Source organism: Mustela putorius, unplaced genomic scaffold, assembly GCF_011764305.1.
Source record: "Mustela putorius furo isolate JIRA1106 unplaced genomic scaffold, ASM1176430v1.1 tig00003834_pilon_pilon_pilon, whole genome shotgun sequence".
In the NCBI taxonomy this organism is placed as follows: domain Eukaryota; kingdom Metazoa; phylum Chordata; class Mammalia; order Carnivora; family Mustelidae; genus Mustela; species Mustela putorius.
The window spans coordinates 27392142-27418466 of NW_025421987.1; the positions used below are offsets into that span (position 1 = coordinate 27392142).

A 26325-nucleotide genomic window follows, 5' to 3' on the forward strand; every position below is an offset into this window, starting at 1 on the left:
TCCAGCCAGGGCCCTCCACTCTGTAGTCCTACCTCACTGCCTTTGCCTAATCCTGCAGACACTGTCCCTCACCCTCTGGTCCATGAAGGGGAGTCTCACTGAGAAAGAGAGAGGTGTTAATATGGTGGGGAGTTGGGATGTTTCAAGTAAATGCTACTTGTCTACTCATTTCTTGAAAGGCCCCTCGTTGCTCCTTCAAGATTTCAGTGGAGTAACCAACCTTACTCCCTACCTGTTCCACCCATTCTCATCTTCCAGTGATAAAATAATAATAATAACCACCACCCATGGATACCACTCCATCAACTCCATTTCGGCAATGAGGTATAAAGGATTCATATTTGAACTGCAGTCCACTTCTATTCTGAAGCCACATCACTGGAAAACGAGAAGCTCACGTACAGTTGATGCATCCCTCCTGGGGGTAGTATCAACAAAAGAACTCACCACAAAACACCATCAGCAAGGGACCCTAGAGTAATGGCATATTAAAAAACTAAAACAGCAGCAGTTGATAGACTTGACCCACTCAGGAATACCACTGATATCCTTTCAAAAAATTCCATACCCCTTTCAGAAAAACACTGATGGGACATTTTTCTAGAAAATTGAGGCAAAAACGATATCTACTTCAGTACATGCAAACTTGTGGTTTTGCAAAGCTTCATGACACCCAGAAGTTCAAACAGAAGACAGTAGTTATAAGTCACATCAGGAGTGCACGGAATTTACTAATTTATTTATGAATAGAAAAGTTTACTAACTTCTAACAATTCGCTTAGATTACTAGCACTTTGCCCTTAGTTGCACATAAAAATGAAAGTCTATAGAATTATGAATCATCACAAATTAATAAAAATCCTCTGACTTTCAGAGTGTTTCTAAGTCCCTGTGGATGATGTGGTAGGCTGAGCCTGACATCGATTCTGGCCCAGACTCAGTTCATGTTTTGTTCATTTCTGTACTTTTAAACCTAGAAACAGTAATTACACAACAAATGTTTTCTGAAATAATGAATCTGTTCTTCCATGCCTTTATCGCCAGGGATGAGAATGAAGATGGAGGAACTGAGGCTTTTCAAGAAGAAAGGAAAAAATAATTGGAGGTTTGGGATATAGCAAAAGCAAATTGTCTTTTTTTTTTTTTTAAGCTTGTGAGCTGTAATTGCTGAATTACTGTTTGATAAGCCTATCTGTAGAAATATTTTCTTTGAAGTTTTTGTTTAAAATTAATGTGTGGTTTGTATGTAAGAATTATCCCTCTTTCACCAGAAAAGTTTAAAGCAAATTTTTAAAGCACATCCTACACTGTTCAGTAATTATTTCCTTTACAAAATCAGTTAAATACTGGACCAATCCTCACTTTGACAGGACGTTCTGCTATGGCCCCCAGTGGGGGCTCAGAGGTCTGGCTACTCTCAGCCTTTGAGAGGAGGCTCCCAGGTCCTGCCCACCCCCCCACCCCCCTGGTAGGGGGAGAATGGTAAGGGCTGAACGATACTCCAGTATAGTTAATGCAAAAATGAACAAGAAGAGCCTCCACTAGAACATTCTAGAATGTTCTGTCAAAGATTTGTTCTGAAGAGAGCGGACAGCTTCTATTGGGATGTTTACTATAGGTGGTATTCAGACTTGTTTGAAATTGATGGCAGTGAGGAAAAGCAGCCTCCCCACCCCCACCCCCCAGTGAGTAGTGCATTGAGCATGGTGGGAAAGGAGAATGGAGCTGCGGTTGGAAGACAGGATGTGGGCAAGGAAGGGGTGGATGGAAGGGGTTGGAGGGGGAATGAGGGCTTTTCCTAAACACAATAATATGTATTCCCAGAATCTCTGCTACAGTCCTGCACTCTTCACAGCTTGCTCAGAACTGTCTTGTAGGAAAAATGCATCCTTTTTCCAGAATAACATTTCAGAGGCACATTCCATGGAGGAGACATTGCTGGAAGCTTTTTCTGAGAATTTTAATTTCAGTGAGAATCTGGGAGACCGTGTGTAGAAAACACATGTCAGCCAGCGCCAGCAACATTCTCTGCAGGCCCAATCAATGCAAATAATAATCATCATCAAAAGACGAAACCCCTGTTTTTATAAGTGGGGGTAAAGTGACATCAAGGGCCAAGTATGAAACATTTTCCTTTTTCCACTTGGCACGGTATATATGGGCTATTTATTGTTGCACCTGTGGGTGAAAGCAGACTCTCCCTTGTCCCGCCTGACTGCTTGGAACCCTCTCCCATCAGTGTCAGCAGCAGGATCGAGGCCCAGTACTTCTGACCTCACCCCCCAAGCCTGAAAAGTCAATCTCCCCTTCCCACGGGTCTGCCATCCCAACCCATGAACTCAACAGTATTGAAGTCTGTGAACCGAGACAGCCTGTGTATCTGAACGGGGGTAGGAGAGGGGTTTGCACCTGCTTAAGAACCCCAGGAATGCCTGAGTCAGTGCAAGCTTGTGTGAGGACTGCTGCAGCCAGGTCCTGCTGGACATCACCAAGGGGCTGCGTACACCAAAACCTCCCTGCATTCACCCCCTACCCCCCAGTCCCTCCTGAAGGCAAAGGGCAGCAGCAATCACCGAGTCTGGGTGGGGAGGTCTAGCAGCGGGAGCAGGAGGGGACCAGGCTTTGAAACAAACCATAGTCGGGGCTGGGAGATCAGCACATAGGAGCCCAGGCGCTTGGCCCCGAGTACGTATGCCCCTGTCTCATCTGACCTTATTGAGAAAACAGCAGCAGCAACAGCAAAGCATTCAACTTCAAAAGCAGGGCCCTTCTGAGTGCATGGGTCACAGGCCCACGAAGTCAGCCTTAACCTGACCCTTCCCTCCCCAATCCCCTCATACTGAGCATAACTGTGAGGTACCAGGTCGCTCTTAATTTCCTGCGGTCCTGGCAGACGGTCTGGAGCATCGCATCCAGCCACTGTCCCAAGATAACCCGGCCTTACTCTCCAGCTCTGACAAATTCTCTCCCGGACACTGGAAACAAATATTTAATCAACGATTTCTCTTACCCACTTGCCCCCACAGCCAGGCCACATCATTTTCTAGTTTAGCAGACCTGTTAGACATTAAAATTGTTGACTTTATTGCCTGTGGTTTTTTTTCCTTGCCTGTGTTTTGTATGTGCACCCCACAGAGAAATTTAATGTAGGGTGTTGTCTGTGAACTGGTCTAAGGTTTGGCCAAGGCTTGCTTTTGAAGGGGAGCCTGTAACACGCGCACACATTTTCCAGGGAGTTTATCACTCCATTATTATCTCTACAGGAAGTACTAAAAAAAAAAAAAAAATCAGGACTTCATTTGGATAGTTTTCTCTCAAACAATAAAAGCTAGGTCACATGAGCTATCAGGTAAAAAGTCAGTCCTCCAACCAGCAGGGTTTTTTCTTTCTTTTTAAATGCTGTAGTCGACACGACCGTGTAGGGAGACGGGGTCAAGAATAATCGTCACAAGAGGAGTCTTTACATTGGATTCAAAGGACACAGTATTCCAGTGCCATGGGGAAGATATGATGGCACAGTGGTCAAATCAAAGCACAGCCTCTGGAACCTGCCTGCCACTTAGATTTCTCAACTTCTCTGGTATTTGCTCTCTTCATTGGGAAGATGAGGGTTATAATAACTCATGGTCCCCAGGGTAGCTGTGAGGATGTAACCTCTGTGAAGCCCTTTGCCAGGCAACATTATAGGTGCCCCACAACATTAAATCATGGGTAAACAGTCTGGTAAGAATGTTTACACCAGCACTTGGTGAGCAACCTCTGCACGCCAGGCTTCTGAATGGAATTCATCAGAGCCAGACCTGTAGCAAACCTCTTCTAGATTTTGTTCCTCTTTTCTCATTGAGGAATGACCCCAGTTGCAGGAGAAAAGACGAGGCTACCAGCTTGGAATCAGATGGTGAAAGACTTGGGGTCCATGCTAAGAATCGAAGGCCTTCTCTCAAGTGTATATTAAGCATTAATTTTTAACTAAACTGGGACACTTGAGAGAAAGGGGAGGAGTATTAATTGTGTCAGAACAGAAGGTATAAGCTGTAACTGTGCCTGAGAAATAGGGTGAAGCCAATGCATTAACCCAGTTGGTTACTTTATTTTTGGTTTTTCTCCCAGAGATGACTGCTCTGGACAAACAGAGATGTTTTATTTTGTTGACTGGAAGACTCTCCAGCAAACCTCCAATCAAACTCTGTAGTCAACTCCTATACCCAGACATCTGTTGACCCTGATTGTAGAGTACGTGGGGGAAGGTAAGACTCAGCTCTGGCCCCAAGGAATTCACTATGTAGCTGGTCAGACAGGACACAAATGAACACAGAACAAAACAAACAAAAACAGGGTACAATCCAAAACAGAACATAATGAAACGTTTGGCCTTTATCACATAACACTTGGAGTATGATCCTTAAGTGCCAGGCATTAAATGCCCAGGGAAAGGAAAAGGTGTAAGGAAATAAGTGGGCCATTAGGAGACTGGGATTTGATTGTCTTCCTTAACTGTGAGATGGATTCCTAAAAGTAAAAGAAATTTTGCAGTCTACATGTTATCTTGCATATCTTTTCCCACAAAACCCTCCAATTTATCTGTCTACTAGCAGCTGTCTTTCCATTTAAGGGATCTTAACAGCAAGCCTCTTGCAAAAAATCTGGAATAGGGTTTACTTTTGTTTTGGTCTATGAACAAAGGGCCATAAGCTATGTTGGGGAACCCTTTTAGATATAATTAGGAGTGATTTTTTTTTTTAAGGTAGATTTTTGTCTCAGTGAGTTGTGAAATATATATGAAAAAAGATTGTCATGCTTTATATTTAAATATTATAAACTTCTTTTATTTCTAAGAAAAGATAAACTTGGAGACAGTTTATTATTTGGTGGGGTCAGGAAGACCATGAAAACATTATAGTTGAATCCAATAGAAAAAATAGAACTTTGAAAAGATCTTATCTGTGTCAAAACACAGTGAAATGGTCATCTATTATGAAACCAGGCCTTTCTGGTGTCAACTCATGGCGAATTGCTTAATAATGGCATAATATTTATTAAGAAATTGATACCCGCTAGGCCAATTTCTTTAAAAATCTCTTTTGAAGCTTACTTAAGCTCTGCTAAATTTTGCACCTCAGAAGAAAATCAAGTGATTGTGAGATTTCTATTTTTTAAATGAAAATTTTGGATTAATCTTGAAGATTCAAGGCCAAATACTTTCCAAGTGGGAAAACAATTTCCAGAGAAAGAATAAAGCAGGAATTAAGATGACATTCTGAAGACAGTTCTAAACAAAAGAGGAAAAACCATCTTAAATGTGACCTACCACTGTTTTAGACTTCCTGGGTCTCTCCTTTGCCTCTCTGCCATTCATTCTTTCATTCATTGTGACAACACTGGAGGTAAAAATGGGTGTCCTTGGCTGCTAAGGGTTTTCTATCTGGATGGGATGTAGGAGCACACAAGATCCATAAAGGTAAAACAAACAGCCATTTATTAAGAATGATGGTAAAAGAAAATACTCAGCCTCTAGGATATACATAGAAAGGGACATAAATATTACTGCCTTGGCCAGAAATGGTCAAGTGGAGAGCAGAGGAAGTAGGGCTTAACAGATGGGCAGCTCATAACAAACAGAGATGGTGGTGGTGGTGGAATGGGTTGGGTAGAACAAGTTTTAAGGACACAGTAGGTGGTTTACATATTTTAGCTCATTTAACTTATTTAACTTAATTCCTTAGATAGCTGATGGCTCCTTCCAGAACATATGGTCTTTTTTCCCCTACTTATTTGTTTGAAAGACATTATAGAAACAACATATCAGGGGTTTATGGACTGTCTATTCTAGAAGAACAGATAAAGTTCCCAAAGTTTCAGAGGTAGCAGAGTGTTTCAGAGCTCAGTTTCTAGAACCAGACTTCTTGGGTTCAAACCTTGGACCTGCCACTTACTAGCTGCGTAATGAACTTTAGAAAGGTAACTTAAAACTCTTAGAGATCCGTTTCCTTGTGTGTACAAGTGAACTAAGAAGACTCACTATCCCAGTATAATCAGCATTCCCACTGTGCATTTGGGGACTGTCCTATATTCATTGCTGGCTGCTATCTTGTGGTTTCCCCTCACACCCTCTTGCTGAAGATCATTAATCCTCAAGTATTCTGCCAAGGGAGAGAGAGACTGAACTGGTTGCTATGGCTGGCACTTCATCTTTTCCTGCTATTCGTTTATCCTGCTCCTCTTTCATGGTTCGTCAACTTAATTAATTCCCTCTATAATTCTTCAGTTATTTTCAACTTCAACTTCCAGCTATTTTTCTTCAGTGAATCTACCACCACCTTTCTTGTAACACTTCTAATAAAAGTTCAATCTTTTTTGTCATTAAGAGGATATATTTGCTCTTCGGTGTAATAAATGGCGATCTCCATTACCTTACATTTCACCCTACTTCCATAACAATGAGTACAGCAGGGTTAGACTTTTCTATGACAAACTACCAAAAAAAAAAAAAAATCATTGAAACTCTAAAGTTTGCAATGCTGAAAGAAAAAAAATGTACATTTCCTCTCGTTTTCTACACAAAAATAAAAACTACGGGTAGAATGTCAAGGGGGTAGAACAATTGTAAAATTTGTGTGGAACCACAGAAGACCCCAAATAACTAAACCAATCCTGAGAAAGAAGAACAAAGCTAGAGGTATCATGCATCCTTATTTGAAACTACATTACAAAGCTATATTAAGCAAACAGTATGATATTAGCATAAACGCACAGACATAAATCAGTGGAACAAAATCACAGCCCAAAAATAAACCCACACATACATGTTAACTTATGATAAAGGAGTCAAGAATACACAATGAGGAAGAGATAGTCTTTTCAATAAGTGGTATTGGGAAAACTGGACAACCACATGCAAAAAGAATGAAACTTGGCCACTATCTCACAAAAATTAACTCAAGTGGATTAAAGACTTGGACATAAGCCCTGAAACTATAAAACTCCTAGAAGTAATTATAGGCAATAAGCTCTCTGATCTTTGTCTTGGCAATGAAATTTTGGATTTGATGCCAAAAACAAAGGTAACAAAAGTAAAAAAAAAAAAAAAAAAAAAAAATGGACTACCTCAACCTAAAAACAAAGGAAACCATCAACAAAATGAAAGGGCAACCTATTAAATTGCGAGGAAATATTTGTAAGTCAAGCATCTGATAAGGGGTTCGTAACTAAAACATATAAATAACTCATAATGCAGCAGCAAAAACCAACAACCCAATTAAAAATGGGCAGAGGACTTGAATGGGTATTTTTCCAAAAAAAGATAAACAGAAGACCAACAGACACATGAATAGATGTTCAACATCTCTAATCATCAGAGAAATGCAAATTCAATGAGGTACCACCTCACACCAGTTAGAATGGCTAGCATCAAAAAGGCAAGAAATAACAAGTGTTGGTGAGGTTGTGGAGAAAAAGGAACCCTAGTGCACCGTTGGTGGGAATGTAAATTGGTGCAGTCACTGGAAAAATAGGACGCAGTTTCCTCAAAACATTAAAAATAAAACCACCCTATGATCCAGCAATTCCACTTCTGGGTATTCATCTGAAGAAAATGAAAAGACTAACTCAAAAAAAATCTATGCATCCCCATTCTCACTGCAGCATTCCTTACAACAGCTAAAACATGGCAACAATCGAAGTGTCCAACTGTGGATGGATGCACACACACTCTCTCATAAGATATTCAGCCATAAAAAATAATGAAATTTTGCTGTTTCCAACAACGTGGATGGACCTTGAGGGCATTATGTGAAGTGAAGTAAGACACACAGAAAAGCAAATACCATATGATTACATTTACATGTTTAGATGGATCTAAAACAAAACCAAAACCAAGCTCATAGATAAAGAGGACAGATTGGTGGTGGCTGGGGGAACAAAGGGCGACCAAGTGAGTGAAAAGGGTCAAAAGAAACTTCCAGTTATGAAATAAACAAGTCATGAGGATACAATGTACAGCATGGTGACTATAGTTAATAATAATGTACTGCATATCTGAAAGTTGTTGAGATCTTAAAAATTCTCATAAGAAAAAATACTTTTGTAACTATGTATGGTGAGAGATGGTAACTAGACCTCTTGTGATAATTTCACAGTATATACAATACCAAATCATTAGTTTCACCCCTGAAACTAATGTCAATAACATCTAAATTAAAAAACAATCTTGTAGGGGATATTTGTAATCTACAAGAATATAAATTATATTCTAGACATATACTGTATATTGTTCTAGATCATTATAAATAACTTTATTCAAATTTTTACAATTGATTTTCCCCATGAAATAAAAGACAGGGAAAAATTTCAGAACAAGAAACTGTGATAATTAAATTGTGACCTAAACTCGCTGAGATAAAATTACCATCAGTTTAGAACTGAAACAGTGTCGTGCTTTTATTTTTATCTATAGTTAGTAGAATAGGTCAAAATTCTTACCATGCTTTTGCTAAAAATTGCTCCAGTAGATTAAGACAGTGGAAAAGTGAAATTTAGAGACGACAAATCCTTTCAGCTGTATCTTTTCAGGATTCATCTCATTCTCTTTTGGAGGCCACAGTTATGGAATTCTAAGAGTCAAGTGAAGACGATTCCGCAAAAGACGCAAGACAGGAAATTCCCCTTAATGTTTAAAAGACGATCATGACTACAGGACAGAAGTGTGTATATGGAGGGTACTGTGTCTAGTCTTAAAATTTTGCTGCTGCTTTAGTTTCTTAATCTATGTTGGGAGTTGTCCCTTCTAAGGAAACATTAATTAGGTACAATAAAGAGATGAGTTTGGTTACTTCTTTTTTGTTCCTGACAGATTTGCTAAAACAACATACTTCTACAATTTTCTTAATTGTCCACCCCCCCCCAAATAAAACAAAACAGAAAACAAAACCACAAGACCAGCACTTTGACCAAGGTTTTCAATCTAGCACTCAATCTTAGAGCAGACCAGAACTTTAGTGGTAACTGAGCCCATTTTTGTTATTAGAAATTGAGACAAAGCTCAGAAAGTTTAGATAAATCATCTAAGACCACTCAGCATGTTATAAAAGCAACTGACAAAATTTACAAAACCTACTACTCTGTACCAGGGTTTATATTTTCTACCTTGTAAAATTTATTCATAATCTTTACAACACTCCTGAAAGATTATTCTGTATTTTATATGAAAAAAATGAACCTGAGAGAAGTTACATGACTTACCCCAAACCGCCATTAATTGTATGGAATTTGAACCCAGGTCTGTCGGGCTTGAAAGCTCCTAATACTCCTTCCCCACATCCTGCTGTGTCTCTGGGTAGAGGTGGATCTTTCCCAGAATGCACACATTAGCGTTCTAGGCCAGGCTCCTTCCAGCATAGACCATTTACAGAGCAGTTAGTACAGTGTCCTCCTCCTAGCTGCCTCAGAAATCACTCCAAGGAACCAGCAGCAAAATGGTGACTTGGGAGAGAGGCTGAGAAACCCATGGCTGCGGGCAAGGAGCTTGCCCTATTAGAGCAGCGAGTGTCAGAGTTAGCATTTGTGAGAACAGCACAAGAAATTTGCCCTCTTAAATCCCTTTGCGTCCTAACACCTGGTTGGAAGACTAATTCTTTAGTCAGAATTTGTGGGAGTGATAACTATATGATTTACTTTCAATTCAAGCTTTTCTTGCAGTAAGGATACTAAAAATAACTCCTTTACTTGCACTACATAATTGATGGAATACAACGCTTTCCTGCCCAGGTGATGCTGATTAAAGTTGCTTTCGATGTCAAGTGAACATCATAAAGTGTGAGTCTATAAAGATTCAATGTCAAAAAATTCTCATGTTTTACTTTATTGGACATTTGCAAAATGTCCAACAGCTGAACTTAAAAGTGACAAAGGAATGCCAGGATGTGTAAACCAGAAATGAGAACATTCACAGTATGGGTTTAAAAAAAGGATATAGGAACCTAGATCTACTAAATATGAATCATATTTTATCCCATTATTGCTGTTAATAGTTATTCATAGTCACCTGAGATAATAGTACTTATTCTACTGCTCCAATTAATCTACTAAAATTTTAGAAGATTTTGCTGAAGTAATTTTTTTTTTTTTTTGCAGTAGTTCTCTATGAATCCCATTTTCCAAAATAGCAAGATGGAATATTTTGTTTTTCAGGTTTATATGTAAGACCAGTATGTAACTTTTGAAAATGCCTTTTTCAATAGATAGACCAATATGAAAATAACTACAGGAATACTTAGAAGTGATTATTCAGGAAGAGAAGTTTAATCCACCAGTCACTAAATGCTAACTTCAATATTTCTGAATAATCGAACACCTTCTCATTTCAATGGTGGAATCTTTTAAACACATCAAACAAGTCAAAAGTGTCATAGTGTGACAATATTATTTGGAAAATTAAAATAAGTTACTCTGTCTGGGTCTAGTTCAGTACAACTGAACAGCTACTATCTTACTACAGAAGAAAGCAGGAGAGGCTTTAAGTGATTTTTTTTTTTTTTCACAAACTAATGATTCTTTGCTATTGTAGAACAGCTTGTACTCAAGGGATTTCAACTCATCACTTGATAATCATGAATTCACTAATGCGTCCTCAGCACATCTGTGAAAAATAGACTTTATTGCTATTTTACAGATGAGCAGAATTGAGAATGATCATACAGTAAACTGGCGGCAGAAAGAATCAAGACACAAATTTCAAGCAACAGTTTGTGGAACTCAGAATAATGGTTCCTCAAAGATGGCCCAAATCCTAATTCCCAGAACCTGTAAATATGTTTGGCACCATGACAAAGGAGAATTAAGGTTGCAGATATAAACAAGGTCTTTAATTAGCTCATCTTAAAATAGGGAGACATCCTGTATTATCCAGCTGGGCCTAATATAGTCAGTCACAAGGATCTTTTAAAGTAGAAGAGGGAGGCAGAAGATGAATTCAGAGCAATGTGGAATGAGAAACACTTGACTCATTGTTGTTGGCTTGAAGGTGGAAGGGGAATGTGGCAGCTTCTAGAAGCTGCAAAAAGCAAGGAAACAGATTTTTCCCTCAGAGCCTCCAAGAGAGTATGCAGCCCTGCCCACACCTTGATTTTAGCCCAGAAAGAGCCAGGTAGGGCCTCTGACAAGCAGAGCCGTAAGATAATAAATTTGTGATGTTTAAGCCACCAAATTCATGGTAATTTGTGATAGCAGCTATCAAAAACTAATAGTTGCTTAATCAATTAGGAGTAATTAATACAAACAGCCATTTAAAAAACTATAAAGAATAAACTCAAGCAACGAAAGAATAACATTTAACTTGGAAATGCAAGTCCATTTTGAAGTAATAAAAGTAGAAGCACACAGATTCTTTGGCATAAAGAAAGATGGAAAAGGAAAGAGGTGAGAGGAAATTTTTTTTTTTCCTCTTCCACTGGAATACCAGAAGAGAGAGGAAACTATAAAAAGAACACATTTATCTAAAGGATGAGGTAAGAGTTTTTAAAAGACTACTTGGAATAGCCTTCCAGGAGAAGTTTTGGAATCTTTGTCCCTAGAGATTTTTAAGATACAGAGTGATGGATTTTATCTACCCTGGATCGCTTAGATATATACTCGCCTGATGACAAGGGCTGAGACGAGACATACTTTCCTGGCCTCTTCTGGCGAAAATATTCTACACACACTTGAGTCCATTCAATTCAATACCACAATTATTTACTGCCTCTCTACTCAATCTAAATCATCCTATTATGAATAACCAAAGAATAACATAAACCCTGACTTCAAGAAATCCATAGTTTCATAGTGAACCAAGGTAAACAGCCAACCCTATGCAGGCTAGACAATGAGAAGAATCACAAGGGTTGGGTACATGATATATTGATTGAACCTCATTAGATATATAAAAATCAATGTACTCTTATTGATCATAAAACAATATTGTAAGTCTCCACCAGAGACCATCAGAACACCAATTTATTACAATGAGAATTTATCCCAACCTTCCTAAAATTCTGTAAGGAATTTTAAAAATGTTTAAAATTTTAAAGTTTTAAAATTTTAAACATGTTTAAAAATAAACTCTTTATTATAGAATTTCAGCTAAAAAAGGCAGAATGATAGAATTAGTGTATCTATTATTGTATCTAAAATGGATCTAGAAGATATCTAGAATATTAAAAATTACCATTTTAGAAGCCTGATATAAAAGAATGGATTTGTACAATAATCAGCAATACATGCAAAAACTACTAAGTGATAATTTGATGGTGAATTTTATTGTGGAGGGATCCAACTGAGACCACCTAAATACACTGAACAGTCTTATCATCACTGACTATGACACCCGTGATTTAAGTGTCTCTTTTCGTGAGTTGTTAGGAAATACACAGTGCCATCTATGAAGTATTTTTTCTCCCAAAAAGCTGGATCCAAATTTAACACAGCTTCCAAATCTACATATTTTTTCCATGGGTGATACAGAATGTAGAGGAACCAGTTAAAAACTACAGAATGGAAGAAACCAGTTAAATGCAGAACATGGACCAGGATGTATGAGCCAAGTGCTCCATCAAATCAGTGACATTTTCGAGGAGAAGAGAGAGAGGATTGTCATAGGACAAAAGAGACTTAAAAGACATAACAACAAAAGGTAACATGGAGACCTTGTTTGGATCCTGATCCAAAAAAGAAACAACTCGAAGAAGGCATTTTTAAGATCAGCAGGGAAATTTAAATATGGGTTAGGTATCAAATGATATTGTAGGATTATTATTATAACGCGATAAAGGCACAACATTACTCAAAATATCTCTCATCTGTTAGAGAAGTATACTGAAGGGTTCACAGACTTAAACATACAGTGTCCAGTTATGCTTTAAAATCCTGTAATAAGAAAACTGTGTGTATGAAGGAAACATGGACCAGGATCTGTATTAAAGCTGCATGAGGAAACATGAGGACCCTTGTAATATTTCCTCTCCTTGGATGTCTGAACTTTCCATAATAAAAAAAAAAAAACTTAAAGGACAACAACTGTAAGTAAATAAAGTGTAGTGGGTCCATCTGATTAACTCTCATCATTGAGCTACTGAAAGGCTGGCATATTTATATCGGAAATTTTCTTTCTTTTTCTATGCGTATTATTCACTAGCAATCGGACTTCTCTACCCCTTACTGAACACTTTCCCCCTCTCATGGAAAGAGAGTTTACAACTGAGCAAATTCTCAATCGAAAGAACCAAGGGGAGAAACTATCTTAAATATTACTTCTGTTGCTCAATAAATAAAGGAGCTGTGGACTCAGTTCTGTTAGCATGTGGGCTATAGCTTCCGGGCACTTTTTGTAGTAAAGGGTGAACGTGGTGGGGGAGTACTTGCAAAATTTCAAATTCTTTCATTTACATGGTCAGGGTTAGTGTTGTAACATTGGTGAGAAATGCATAATTCTCAAAAAATTTTTTGGCAACAAACTGTAATGTGTTTGTTTTAAAACAATGATCATAGGTAAAAATCTAGTCTACACATTTAAGTAACAATGTCACTCTCCTGTCTAATTTTAGAGTACAACAGGCTTCTCTATGAGGACGAAAGGGCTGCAGGACAAACTACATTTCTCTTTGACATTCCCTGCGTATACACATGAATGCCAGATCTGATCTACGATAGTCCAAGTGACAGGGTTAAACACGGCAACTTCATGGAAAGGCCCTGCAGCAATAATCCTAGCAATGGAGCAACATACAAGTATCATCTGATACCATTCAGAAAGCCTTTGAAGGCATTCATAATAGATGATCCCCTTTTAAAAAATGTTATCCTTTTTAAAAAATGTTAGATGTTGGGGCCCCTGGGTAGCTCAGTGGGTTAAAGCCTCTGCTTTGGGCTCAGGTCATGATGACCCTGGGATCAAGCCCCACATTGGGCTCTCTGATCAGCAGGGAGCCTGCTTCCTCCTCTCTCTCTGCCTGCCTCTCTGCCTAGTAGTGATCTCTGTCTGTCAAATAAATAAAATCTTTAAAAAAAAAGTTAAATGATAACATTAACATTAAAAGATGTTAAATTTTTTTAAAAAGTTAGAAAAGGATAAATGTTATCCTTTTTTAAAAAACATTATTTTTTTTGCAAATAATTTTTCTCAACAAGGCTTAACGATGCTTACATCCTCATATTACATTGCTAATGGGATTAAAACCATTTCCAAAGAAATGTAAAATGCTATCATGCCTGCAAAAGCTTTTACTTTTTTCAATCTTCTTAAATTTAAAAAAAATGTAATATATTTTCTTTTCTTTTTTAAAGGTACCTTCTCATGAAGAGATGCCCGGAAAACTATGGTGGTTATTTTTCACCAGAAGAATGTAAAGACAAAAGAGGGAGGAAAAGTAACCCAGATAAACAGGCTATGTTACAGAGATGTAAACCAGGCATTTTAGCTTCTTTTCCTTACGAAACTTAAGGTCTCTGGTCAGGGATTGTAGTTATAATGGCAATGAAGATTATTATTTCTGCAGCACACGCCAAGTTCTCATTCTGTATTTTTTCCACTAAGAGGCACTATGCTATGTAGGTTACAACAATTATGTAGATGATTTGTAACTCTGGCATTTGGTTTGGCTGAGATGTAGAAGAAAGGGCGTTTGCCTTCAAGATTTATAGTTCACGTGGTACCCATTACCTGTGACCTCTCTTCTTCCCACGCCTGAAACCCAAACATCTTACCGACCACAGCCTCTGTGAATTTCCCTTCTGCTGGAAGAGGGAAGTACTGGTTTGGTGACAAGTTGCTGCCATATCCCAAGAGAAAACCTTCTAATTTTACATTTGGATTTGGACGTAGGAACTTCAAGAGGATGGAGTCGCTCGTGGTATTGATGTGGACTTTCAGGCTTGGCCTTTTACCTAAAAATGGGAACACATAACACAGGGCTGTTATTTTACCACTTTAGTATCCCAGGGCAAGTTTGGGCAAAGGTTAATTGCTAGAGGCATTGTTACTGGAAACCATGCTCTCTACTTAGCTACTGAATATTCCAACACATCTACCCAAACTGCTAAAACATGGGTAATTCTGAGATCCAAAAAAACCAAACTAAGTAACACAGAAAGCAGTCTAGAACACAAAGTAAAATCTTAGGATTTAATATTTGGTAATTTATTATTGAGCAGGTAGATGACATTTAAGGCTACTTTGGGTATCCATGATAGTCAAAACCTTCATTGGATACATATCATCTAGGAAAGTTCAAAGGATCTGAAATTTCATATCAGTAAATTTAACTACTGCACTTTGAAACCCCCCAGCCTCACCAGTGCTGCCCTCCAGCTGTATCCCCACAAGAGAGTGATTTACACAGAGAGTTGGAAACAAAGGGACACAGGTGGAGGGGGTCAGTTTAAGGAGATTAGGGAGTTCTGAGAGAAGATAAACGTAAGAGAAAGAGCTTTAGGTCTCTTTTGGTGCCCACAGGGTCAATGAGACAACTACATGGAAATGATCCCCAGGAGGTTGAATAATCAAGTGTGATGCTCAGTAACAGAACACCGATCCATCTGGATGTCATCAGTTTCTTAACAATCATTGGATGAACTTCCCCAGAGAGATTGTGCAGAATGAGGAAAGAAAACTTAATTAAATTTCCAAGGCTCTTTTTTCTTTTTAAACTATGTAGGCAACAAGGACAGATTATCACACTAACCAGAAGTCTTGACCAAGTGGTGAGTAAACAACATTGTCTTTTGTCTTTGGGACCAGAAGGAGCAGAGTTCAAATACCAGCTCTCCAACTTAATTACCAGTGGCGCCTCTGGCTACTCACTGGACATACTTGGCCCTGAATTTCTTGATTTGTAAATTATGAATACTGGTCCACTTTGATGGGTTGTTTACAAAGATTAGTGCAAATGGCACTATCTTAAAGCTGGCACATAGTAATTGCTCAATAATTGGATACTTAATTAAGCCACAGACAGAAATCCAAAACAGCTTTGTAAGATTTTTTTGTAAATTTGTATTTAACTAATTTGGTAAAAAAAACCCAATCTGAACCATATGAGGCCACCAAGTCTTTCTCAAATCTCACTGAATAATATGTGTAACTATTCACATATTTAATTGTAGGAATATTAACATGTTTAATTAAGGGGTGCTGGCCAAGCCCCCACTGAAGAGGTCCAGACAACCCAGTACATTTCTAAAATCCAAGGATTTTCTGGATTCTGAAACATGTCTGGCCCCAAAGTTTTAGATACAAATTATAGACCTCAATTATTTTCTTTCTTTATTCTACAGAGATTTAATATTTTTAGAACATTTTTCCCATTAGAAAGATTGCATTTATTAATTTAGTAATCCACATTTGATTTCTCATGATTCATTTTATTTATATCAATTATATTCATAAGATTTATACTTCATTAATACCAGTTAGTACCTCTGAACAGCATGGCTTCCCAAAGTCATCACACTAAATTTATACTATTCCAGTCAAAATTAGCCTTGTCTGCCTCAATATAGCTACATAAAGGATTCCAATAGGCCTTTGAAAAAATACAGCTAGCCCCTTCTTGGATACCAAGTTTTAGAAACTACTGTCTTACCTCAGCAGCCAGTACTACTATTTCCAGGTATGTCCATAGTTCTTTATACTTCCAAGTATTTGATGAAATTTTCATAAAGTTCAAGATTCTCAAAGTGTTATTCCCACATTTCTGGCAAAATTGAAGCCCAGAGATACTGGGTGTTTTATCCAAATGTAAGGAAGATTCATCTAGTTTAGTTCACCCAGTGCAAATCTCTCATAGTATAATGAAATTGAGGGCCCTTTGTTCTCTGTCACTCTGCAAGTTAAGTGCAAGATCAAAACTGGATCTCAGTTTGCACCAACTGCACTTCCTGCTCTATTTTTATTGAGAATGTCATCATTACCCAATAGAGTAAGGAGAGGCCAACCTTGAAACCATAATGCTCAAATGATGCTAACTGCTAATGTTTTGTCCTAATTTCATTAGATTTTGAAGAGAGGATTTATTCTTCAGCTATAATATAGATTTTGTCCAAGCCAATTTTTCCCTCCTTAGTTATGTGCCTAGAGTCACTAGGCACTAGTGTAGTGACCCTAGAGTCACTACACTACTTTAGAAGATTGTTAGGTCCCACAGTAAATTAAAACACAGCTGGTCTGTTACCCACCCCTTGTTGGGAAGCAGAGAATAAGGAATATTAGTGCACTTAGGCTATACTCCTGTTTGACTAAGAGCCAAGAGTCACAGCGTCATCACTTTAGACCTTTGCTCATAGGATTTGGCCTGATGTACCACATTACTCTTCCACTTGGAAAGTGGAAAGGATGGCAGCACCAAGTGAGGAGAAGGAAGGTTGTAAACAGAATTACTGACCAACGAAAGTGGAAGTGTTCTCATTTCCTCCACATGGGAATTTTCATGACTCTAATCTTTGTCCTCTTCACTAATGATTTATGTCAGCAAATACGTCAACATCATGTAACTTTTTGAGTGAATTGGCATTTAACTACCTACTTTCTCCAAAATTCCAATTCACACTACTCTCTGGAGCTAAACTTTTAAAAGTCCTCAAAAAGAGAGAGAGGTACACACAAACAAATCTTACCTTAAAGCAGCATCACAAACTTAATATTTTGAGACTATCATCCCAGTTGCTTTTTTGAAGCTGGAAATTCAAGCCCCTTCATTTTCCTGACACATTACTTCTTCCTTTATTACTTCTCAACATATCTTATTTCTTTTTCGCCAGTATAATCTTCTCACATTCGGCAATGCACTTTCACCTATGCTCACATTGTCACCCAATATAGATTCCCTCTATCTTCTGTCTGTCTTCTCTACACCCCTTCACCTACTCAGTAATTATACCACTGGTCTTTTTGGTGCTCAGCAAAAAGGTAAAGCAATTTTTGCCCTTTCAATCTCATTAAGTTTGTCAAGCATTCCTTCAAATGAATGTTTGGATTAGTATTCAATTTTATACTACTGGACAATTTCCCCTGATATTTTAGGGTATATCTCCATGCATCCTATAATAATTTTTAATCTTGGATAAGTTACTCTTCATTCTGAGTAATTCCAGTTTAATGGTTTAGAACACTATTCATGTGATGACAGTTACCTTTCAATGTTAGTATGAAAACCTCTGGTGAATGACATAGGTAGAGTTAATAGAAAAATAATATAATATAATATAAGCTTAACTAGGAAAACATTTATAGGTAAAATGGCAGATATATTGTCCAGAAAAGCCCCAGAGTACAGAGTAATAAGAATACTAGAAAAATATTTTACTGTATCTTATGAGAAATAAAGCCTACACCAATCAAGAGTGAGACTAAATAAAGAATGTGAAAATTTCAGGAAACCACCACCATTATGGCTGAAAAAAGATTGCACATTGATCAAGTAGAACCTTGGATCTAGGATAGTTATTTCTAATCCTCTTCTTCCGACATCCCAGGGTATCTCTAAACAGTTCAAGGGGCTGTTGTGAAATAACAAAAGAAAAGAAAAAGTCTTTCAAAATCCAATTAGAATTAATTTTCTTTTAATTTTTAAAAATAAATACAAGCCCTGTCGCATTAAAATGACATGTCTGTGTTTTAATAAAATTGTATAGTTGACCCTTGAACAATATGGAGATTAGGGACACTAACCCACCACACAGACAAAAATCTTCATATAGTTTTGACTCCCCCAAATTTAACTACTAATAGCCTACTATTAACTAGAAGCTTTACTGATAACATAAATAGTCAATTAACACATATTTTGTACGTGGTATGTATTCTATATTTGTATTCTTACAATAAAGTTAGAGAAAAAAATGTTAAAGAAAATCATAAGGAAGAGAAAATACATATATAGTACTGAATTTATATATTAAAAAAAACTGTGTGTAGTGGACCAAGTGTAGTTCAAACCCATATTGCTCAAGGGTCAACTGTACTTGTAAAAATTGGCAGTTGGCTGCCGGGTCACAGTTTACCAACTCCTACTCAACATCAGTAGTTTTCAGGGAAATGCAAGTTAAAATTACAGTAAGATACCACACACCCAAGAATGGATAATTAAAAGGCTGTCCATAACAAGTGTTAGGCAGGATTTGAAATAACTGGAGTCCTCATAAATTTTTAATGTGAATGTTAAGTGGTATAACCATTTGTGAAAACTGTTGGACAACTACCAAATAACCTATCAGTTTTATTCCTAGGTATTTTTGAGAAAACATGGAAAATAATGCTATGCTAAGCCTTGTATGCAGATATTCAAAGCACCACTGAACTGTACCTAGCCCAAATGTCCATCAGTAGTTAAAGGGATAAACACATTATGGCTTACCCATACAATGGGATAGGACTCAGCAACAAAACAGAACAAATTACTATGTAATTCACCATGGGTGAATCTCTTGTCTGGCATGATATCATGTCACTGTAGCATGGGCAGGACCTTTCTCATCACAAAGTAGCAAGCCTTTCTCAGAGATGAAAGACTTTCCTCTGATTGAAGGTCATTCAATCCTCTTGCCATTATAGCAACTAGTGAAATAGTTTTAATGGTGCCTAATATTATTATTTACATTCAGCAAATGGTACATATATAAAATCAGCAGTCCTTTTTAGCCATGATTATCTTCCTAGAACTGACAAGTCTCAAAGTTTCAAATATATTACATATTCTTCTTACATAATGGATTGCAGGTGGAAAACATTCCAATGTCTTTATGGTCACATCTTCAGTTTACATATTAAGCAGAGAAGTCACTGTCTGACAATGCATTTAAAAATTTCCAAAAGCCATATTTGATGGCATAAATTATATTTAATTAAACTGTAATGTTAAGTTATACAAAACATAATTTTAACATAAGACTTGACAATAATTTAACGTATGCTTTAATTTTTAGAGAGTCAAAAAGAGATCGTATAACAGGCGTGGTACTCAAAGGACTCCCTTTCCTGGTACTATGATCCAAGGAAATGTGTTGAAGGGGAAAAATATCCATATGGAGTCTCATTAATTTTCCTGTGGCAACCACAGTATGAAGGGAGTGGCCAAAGTCAATTATACAAGAACCTTCAGTTGTTTCTGATCTTTGAATAGAAACGTGTTATCTGTAGTCTATAGCATGGATTTTCTTACCAAAAACAGTAACAAACTGAAAGCCAGTGATATGAGTGGAAACTTCCCATAGCAAAAAAGGATGACAGTTTTAAATATTTTAAGGAGAATAAAGATTAAATGTTTCCATCAATTAAGTACAATTAGACACTATAAAAACTACTTCCCTAGTGCTGTAATAGCAAGATGCTTGTAGAGCTTTCCATTAGAAGAGAGTCTATGTAAAGTGGTTATGAAGATAAAGAAAGGCATGACCCTTTCTGCAGTGACATGATGGCATGCCAGACAAGATAGGTAGAAGGCATTAAATTTGCCTTGTCCTGGTTGTGTATATGCAGAAATATAGTTAAATGTACTCACAAAATAATTCCTATAAAGTCCTTTTAAGGGGCACCTGGGTGGCTCAGTGGGTTAAGTAAGCCTCTGCCTTCGGCTCAGGTCATGAGCTACTGTGCAGTAAACACGTGGCAGTTCTACAACACATCTTCCAGAAATAGGGATGCCACTGACAGTTGCTTGAGTCGTGCATTGCAGAACTCTAAATGGCATCATTCAAACAATCTTCTATTTATGGCCCTATACATTAACCACGCTTGCAAAGACCATGCAGAAATAGTTGCTACTTACAAAAATGGGTGATTTGATAAGGGTAACTGTCTTGAAATTCTCTGAATTCTTCCTATAGGCCTCAGACTGCTCCTGCCCAACCTTCTTACCTCAGGCCTTTGATTTATATCTTCCCTGCCCTCTGATTCTGCTGACACCGGTAATAAGGGATATGGGTGGCAAGGATGCCTTATGTAAAGAGGATAGGAGCTCAGTCACAAACATTTTGGACATTGTGGTTTATAATGTACAAATGAAATTGCGTCCTTCAATATATACAATTCGGGAGATGAATCAGAAATCTAAATAAGAACTACAGATTAAAAGAGATTTGGGGCATTCAGGAGATGGTGAGTTAGTAACACCCAGCTTTAGAGATGAACAGCAGGCATCCCTACTTGTGTTTTATTAACTCAAGTCTAAAAGCACAAGGGGAAGATCCCGATGAAAATAGTTTAGATATATATAAAATGAGACTTTTATAAAACTACAGAAAAAAATGCATTTTTTAAAAAGCACAGAAAAAACTGGGTAGAAGTCCCATAAGGCACATGAACAGCTGCCGGAGTGTGGGAATGGGGCCTTTAAAAAAAACTCTGAACTAGACACATACACACTTGATGTGAGCCCAAAGCTCAACCTACAAAGATTCGTGATCTCTGCTCTAGTGCAAGCAGAATAGCGTGTTCTCTCTCCAGTGCCTTGTGGCGAGTTTGCTATTGGAAGACATGTTCCTGCATGTAACATGTACATTCAGAGTTTAGGAAATAAAAAGTCCTGGTTCACCGGAAGAGCTCCCTTTATAAAGCCACACCCAAACTATTGCCATTGAGCCATAACTCCCAGGTGTTGACTAGTTAACTTTATTAGGGTATTATGGTCACCAAATACCTGGAGAATGTTTACTATTGAATTTAGAAAAAAATGACATTTTGCTAGAAATCTGAGAGGGAAAATGTTTTCTTCCTAAGAGCACTTTATTTCTGTTTTCCTAGCTGCTTGTATAAGTGAGTTCCATTTCAGCTAAAACAACCACAGTTTCCACCTTGGTCAGAATTCCCAGTGCCCTGATTCCTCAGGCCAATACTTCACCGTCTGGTGACTTTGGATGACTGAATGAGACAGACTGAACCTGCCAACGTTGACATTTCAGCGCCACTTGGCAGGACTAATAATTTTACCAAAGGAGCAATAACTTCATTACCTACCTTGTAATCCAACCAACAGCCAAGCAGGAAAATTACTTTTCATAGACTACCTTCTAAATCAACAGCCTTTCACTCTTAGGGAAAAATCTCATCCTGAGCTATACGCTGTTGTCACTTGCATACACACCATCTATCTAATTATCCTAAAATTACTCTTTAAACTCTAGAGCATGTTGAGGGTGGGGGGCAACCATATGCAGCAAATAATCACATATTTGCTATAAGGAAAGGGAGGCAGTGGCATGGTTTAACTTCAACAAAATCTAAATAAATTCTGCATTTGCCTTGGGAAGTATGTATATCCATTCATCTGCTTTTCACTTTATTCCTTCACTACCAGGCACTAGGCATTAGTGATACCAATTCAAATATGACTGTCACAGCACAAAGATTAAGCAGTCTGGTAAGTTAGGCAGATGGGTAAGTCAATGATTTCAGTGCAACATCATTCCTACAATTATTACCATGTGGCTACAACAGAGGAACTCAATCTGATGGCAGACGGATAAAGGATGTACAAGGAAAGTGTCCCCTTAGCTTTGTTAAACTAGTGACAAAAATTGTTTTCATTACATGAAAAATGCCAAATGCAAGTAGGGAAGTAGATCTCAAAGTCTACTTTATAATACTTTACCTACCGCTTTAGATAATTCATATAATCTTATTATTTTTAATACATATAAAATAAAAAGAAATCAAACATGCTAAAAGACTTAATAAAACTCATTTCTCTTCTTTTTTGCTCTGTTCTGATCTTTCATGAAATCTCTGGAGTTGATCAGCTTAATTCTCTTGCTATGTAAAGTAAGGAGTGATAACAATTGGTATTCTGGATGGAAGGAAGGATAGGTTCCAGACCAGGATTCTTCAAAGAACCCCCCCCCACCGCCCCCCAATTAGAGCATCTGCATCAGCTGGGAACTTGCTAGAAGTATACATTCTCAGACTCCACTCCAGACTTCTTGAATCAGAAACTTTGGGATGGAGGTAGCAATCTGTATTTTAGCAAATTGGGTAATTCCGACACATACTCAGATTTGGGAACCATAACTCTTTGAAAATAAATAAAATTCATGGGCCCAATTTCTTTTGAAAGAGATTTACAGATACACAGTATCAGAGAAAAAAAAGACCTCAGCTGCCAAGCTATTAAATTTCCTACCATGAGAATTATACATATTTTTTGATCTGTGAACAAACTATTAGAATTTTCTAGAATTATAAATTCTGGAGACTTGTAAGGTAAAATATTTAATAATATTTGGAAAATTTCTCTGGCTTCTAACATCAGTTATAGGGCTTTATATGTGTTTGACCAATCTATTTAAAGATTTAGAAGTACGATGAGCTAACATTATAAAAATTTGGGGGCACCTGGGTGGCTCAGTGGGTTAAAGCCTCTGCCTTCAGCTCAGGTCATGATCCCAGGATCCTGGGATCAAGCCCACATCGGGCTTTCTGCTCAGTGGGGAGCCTGCTTCCCCCTCTCTCTCTACCTGCCTCTCTGCCTACTTGTGATCTCTGTCTGTCAAATGAATAAAAAAAAAACTTAAAAAAAAATTCAAACAGAGAAATGTTGCAAGAATCATGCAATACACATCCATAGAGCCACCATCCAGAGACAATGATGTAAATCTTAATCTATCTCTTTCATCATATTTATCTACCTCTCTATCCATCCATCAATCCATCTTATTTTTAAATGGATTTCAAAATAAATTATATTTCAGTATTCTTCACTCCTCAAATTCAGTAGGTATGTCATTAACTAGAATTCAGTACATTTTTGAGATAAAATTTATATACAAGAAAATACATAAATCTTAACTCTACATGGCTGATTTTTCCACCTGCCATATATTTATGCAACCCAAACCTAGACAAGATTTAGAATATTACCTTCACCTAGAAAGTCTCCTTATTCCTCTACTGGTCTATTTCCACCCCATGCTTCCACCCCAGAACAAAACAACTTTTGTTCTGATTTTTACAAAGCCATAGATTAATTTTACCTGTTATAGACTTCAGTGAGATGGAATCCTATGATATGTACTCTTAAGTAAGGCTTCTTGCACTCAATTCAAGTGACTTCTTGCATCATAATATTTTGGAGATTTGTAAGTTTTATTGCATGTATCAGTAGTGGTTTTGCTGTTATTTTCACTGAGCACTATCCAGATAATTATTAAAGTCAACATTTTAAAATATTCCTGTGTCTTCAGAGTATCAACCTCTCTTGATTTACTGTTTTTTAAAATGTTGATTATACTGTAATAAAATTTTCACTGAGAACAAAGGAAAATTATATATATATTTTTTTTCCAAATATTTATTTACCTTATACTATTTGCCAGAAAGATAAAACTATACTCTATTATTTATAATAGCTGCTTAATTTTTAAGACTTAAATTATTAACAGTAAATGCAGATAAAACTATATAATGATTTCATCTTCACCAGAATGCTGAATACTAGTTACTGATACACAGTATCTTGGATATCTTTCCCTCTCACTCCCAGCTAATGAAATGCCAGGCACCTTTTTAATTTTTTTTCAAGATTTTATTTATTAATTTGACATAGAAAAAGATAGTGAGAGAGGGAATACAAGCAGGGGGAATGGGAGAGGGAGAAGCAGGCTTCCCACTGAGCAGGGAGCCTGACGTGGGCCTTGATCCCAGGACCCTGTGATCATGACCTGAGCCAAAAGCAGACGGTTAATGTCTGAGCCACTGAGGTGCTCCCACCAGTCACCTTTTGACAACAAAGTGTAATATTGACTTTCCTATGTCTAAGAGTATTATTCACCGATACAAAAGTGGTTAAGTTTAAACATGTGCCATTTAAAAAATTGCTTGTCCTAACAATCTCAAAATGATCTAGTACCAAAAAATAAATAAACGGTCATTTGTATTATTTTCCCTCCACTGGTCAATTTTCCAAAAGGACCGATACTCCTTTTTTTTTTTTTCTTACTCTCAATAACTTCAGTACTAACATACATTAAGTTCCACTAAGTAGAAATCAAGTTTAATCAAAGTACTACTTTATAGGACAAAGCGGAAAATGTACAACTTCCACCCGCACTGTAGGAAATCCTCCACATACAAGATCACATATTTCCATTGTGAAACATTGTCTCACGGAGTATATCAGAAATACTCTTGATAAAAATGAAGTTTCCTGTCTCCTAAAAAACTGTCTAAGCACTAATAAAACTTTCTTAAATAAATCTTGCTTTTACTGCAAAGTCTTGTAAATAAAAACAAGAGATGTAGCTAGAATAAACGGTTTCATTTGCCATCATTGTTTAGACGTTTGAAATCTTCATGAATTTTAGTTTGTTCAGTTAATAAATACCCAATGCTGATGATATACAACTGCTTATTTTGAGATTTCACAGTTTCAAAAGCCTTCCATATACTAGAAGACAGTGGCTAAACCATCAGGACAGTTTGATCAGGTAGCTTCATGAACACGGGAGGGTGGGTCATGAGACTTCTGAGTCTCTGGGAAGAGCCACTTCCTAACGACCCCAAAGTAAGTCATTCCATTCTAATAGAGGGGTTCTGACATCAACTTTGCCTTTCACTGTGTTTGACCTGGGTTGTTAATTAATTAATCTAATTAATTCTCTAATTAATTAGAGAATCCCAAATCCATTTTCAATCTTATGTTCAAGGATATCTCTAATACTTCATCCAGACAAAATAATATCTTCCTATTAAAATGCAGAAAATAAAACAGAAAATGAATTTTATTTATAGAAACACTATGCTAATAATTTCCAGATAATATTTATTTTTTATATAACTCCCCAAATTTAACAAATATGAAAAAAGAAAATAGTTTCACAGACATATAGAAAGAATGTATGTGACTGTCACAAATATTATTAAGTTTGTGAGGTATATATAATTATGCCCCATAATATTCACCTATTGTAAATAATTTTTAAAAATTCAGTAATTTTTGGAAAATTTTAGAATTTATTAAGTCTACCACAATCCAATTGGGGAACATTCCCACCACTCTAAAACTTTCTCCTGTATCCATCTGTAGTCAACAGGCATACCCTTAACTCCCACTCTTAGCTCCAAGCAACCACTGGTCTGCTTTCTGCTTTTCTTGTAATTTAATATAAATGGATTTATACAAAATATAGTCTTTGTGTCTGACTTTTATCAGGTGGTACGGTGTTTATGAGATTCATTCAGCCATGGTGCATCATTAGTTCATTCCTTTTGATTGCTCGATAACATTTCATTTTGTGGGTCACATTTTGTTTATCCATTTCCTCAGTTGATGAATAGTTGGATTACTTCCAGTTTGGGGTTATTATGAATAA

At 37.2% G+C, this 26325-nt stretch overlaps 1 protein-coding gene across 42 annotated transcripts in view; it reads right to left on the bottom strand.

Annotated features, from left to right (window-relative positions):
• LOC101691019 (ABI family member 3 binding protein) overlaps window positions 1–26325 on the bottom strand; it is a 248767-nt gene that overhangs the window by 170841 nt on the left and 51601 nt on the right. For all 42 annotated transcript variants that reach the window (XM_013045552.2, XM_013045541.2, XM_013045542.2 and 39 more), the window contains exon 2: window positions 14734–14913. In XM_013045552.2, coding sequence (XP_012901006.1) covers window positions 14734–14913 — 180 coding nt within the window. The remainder of the gene's footprint in view (window positions 1–14733; window positions 14914–26325) is intronic.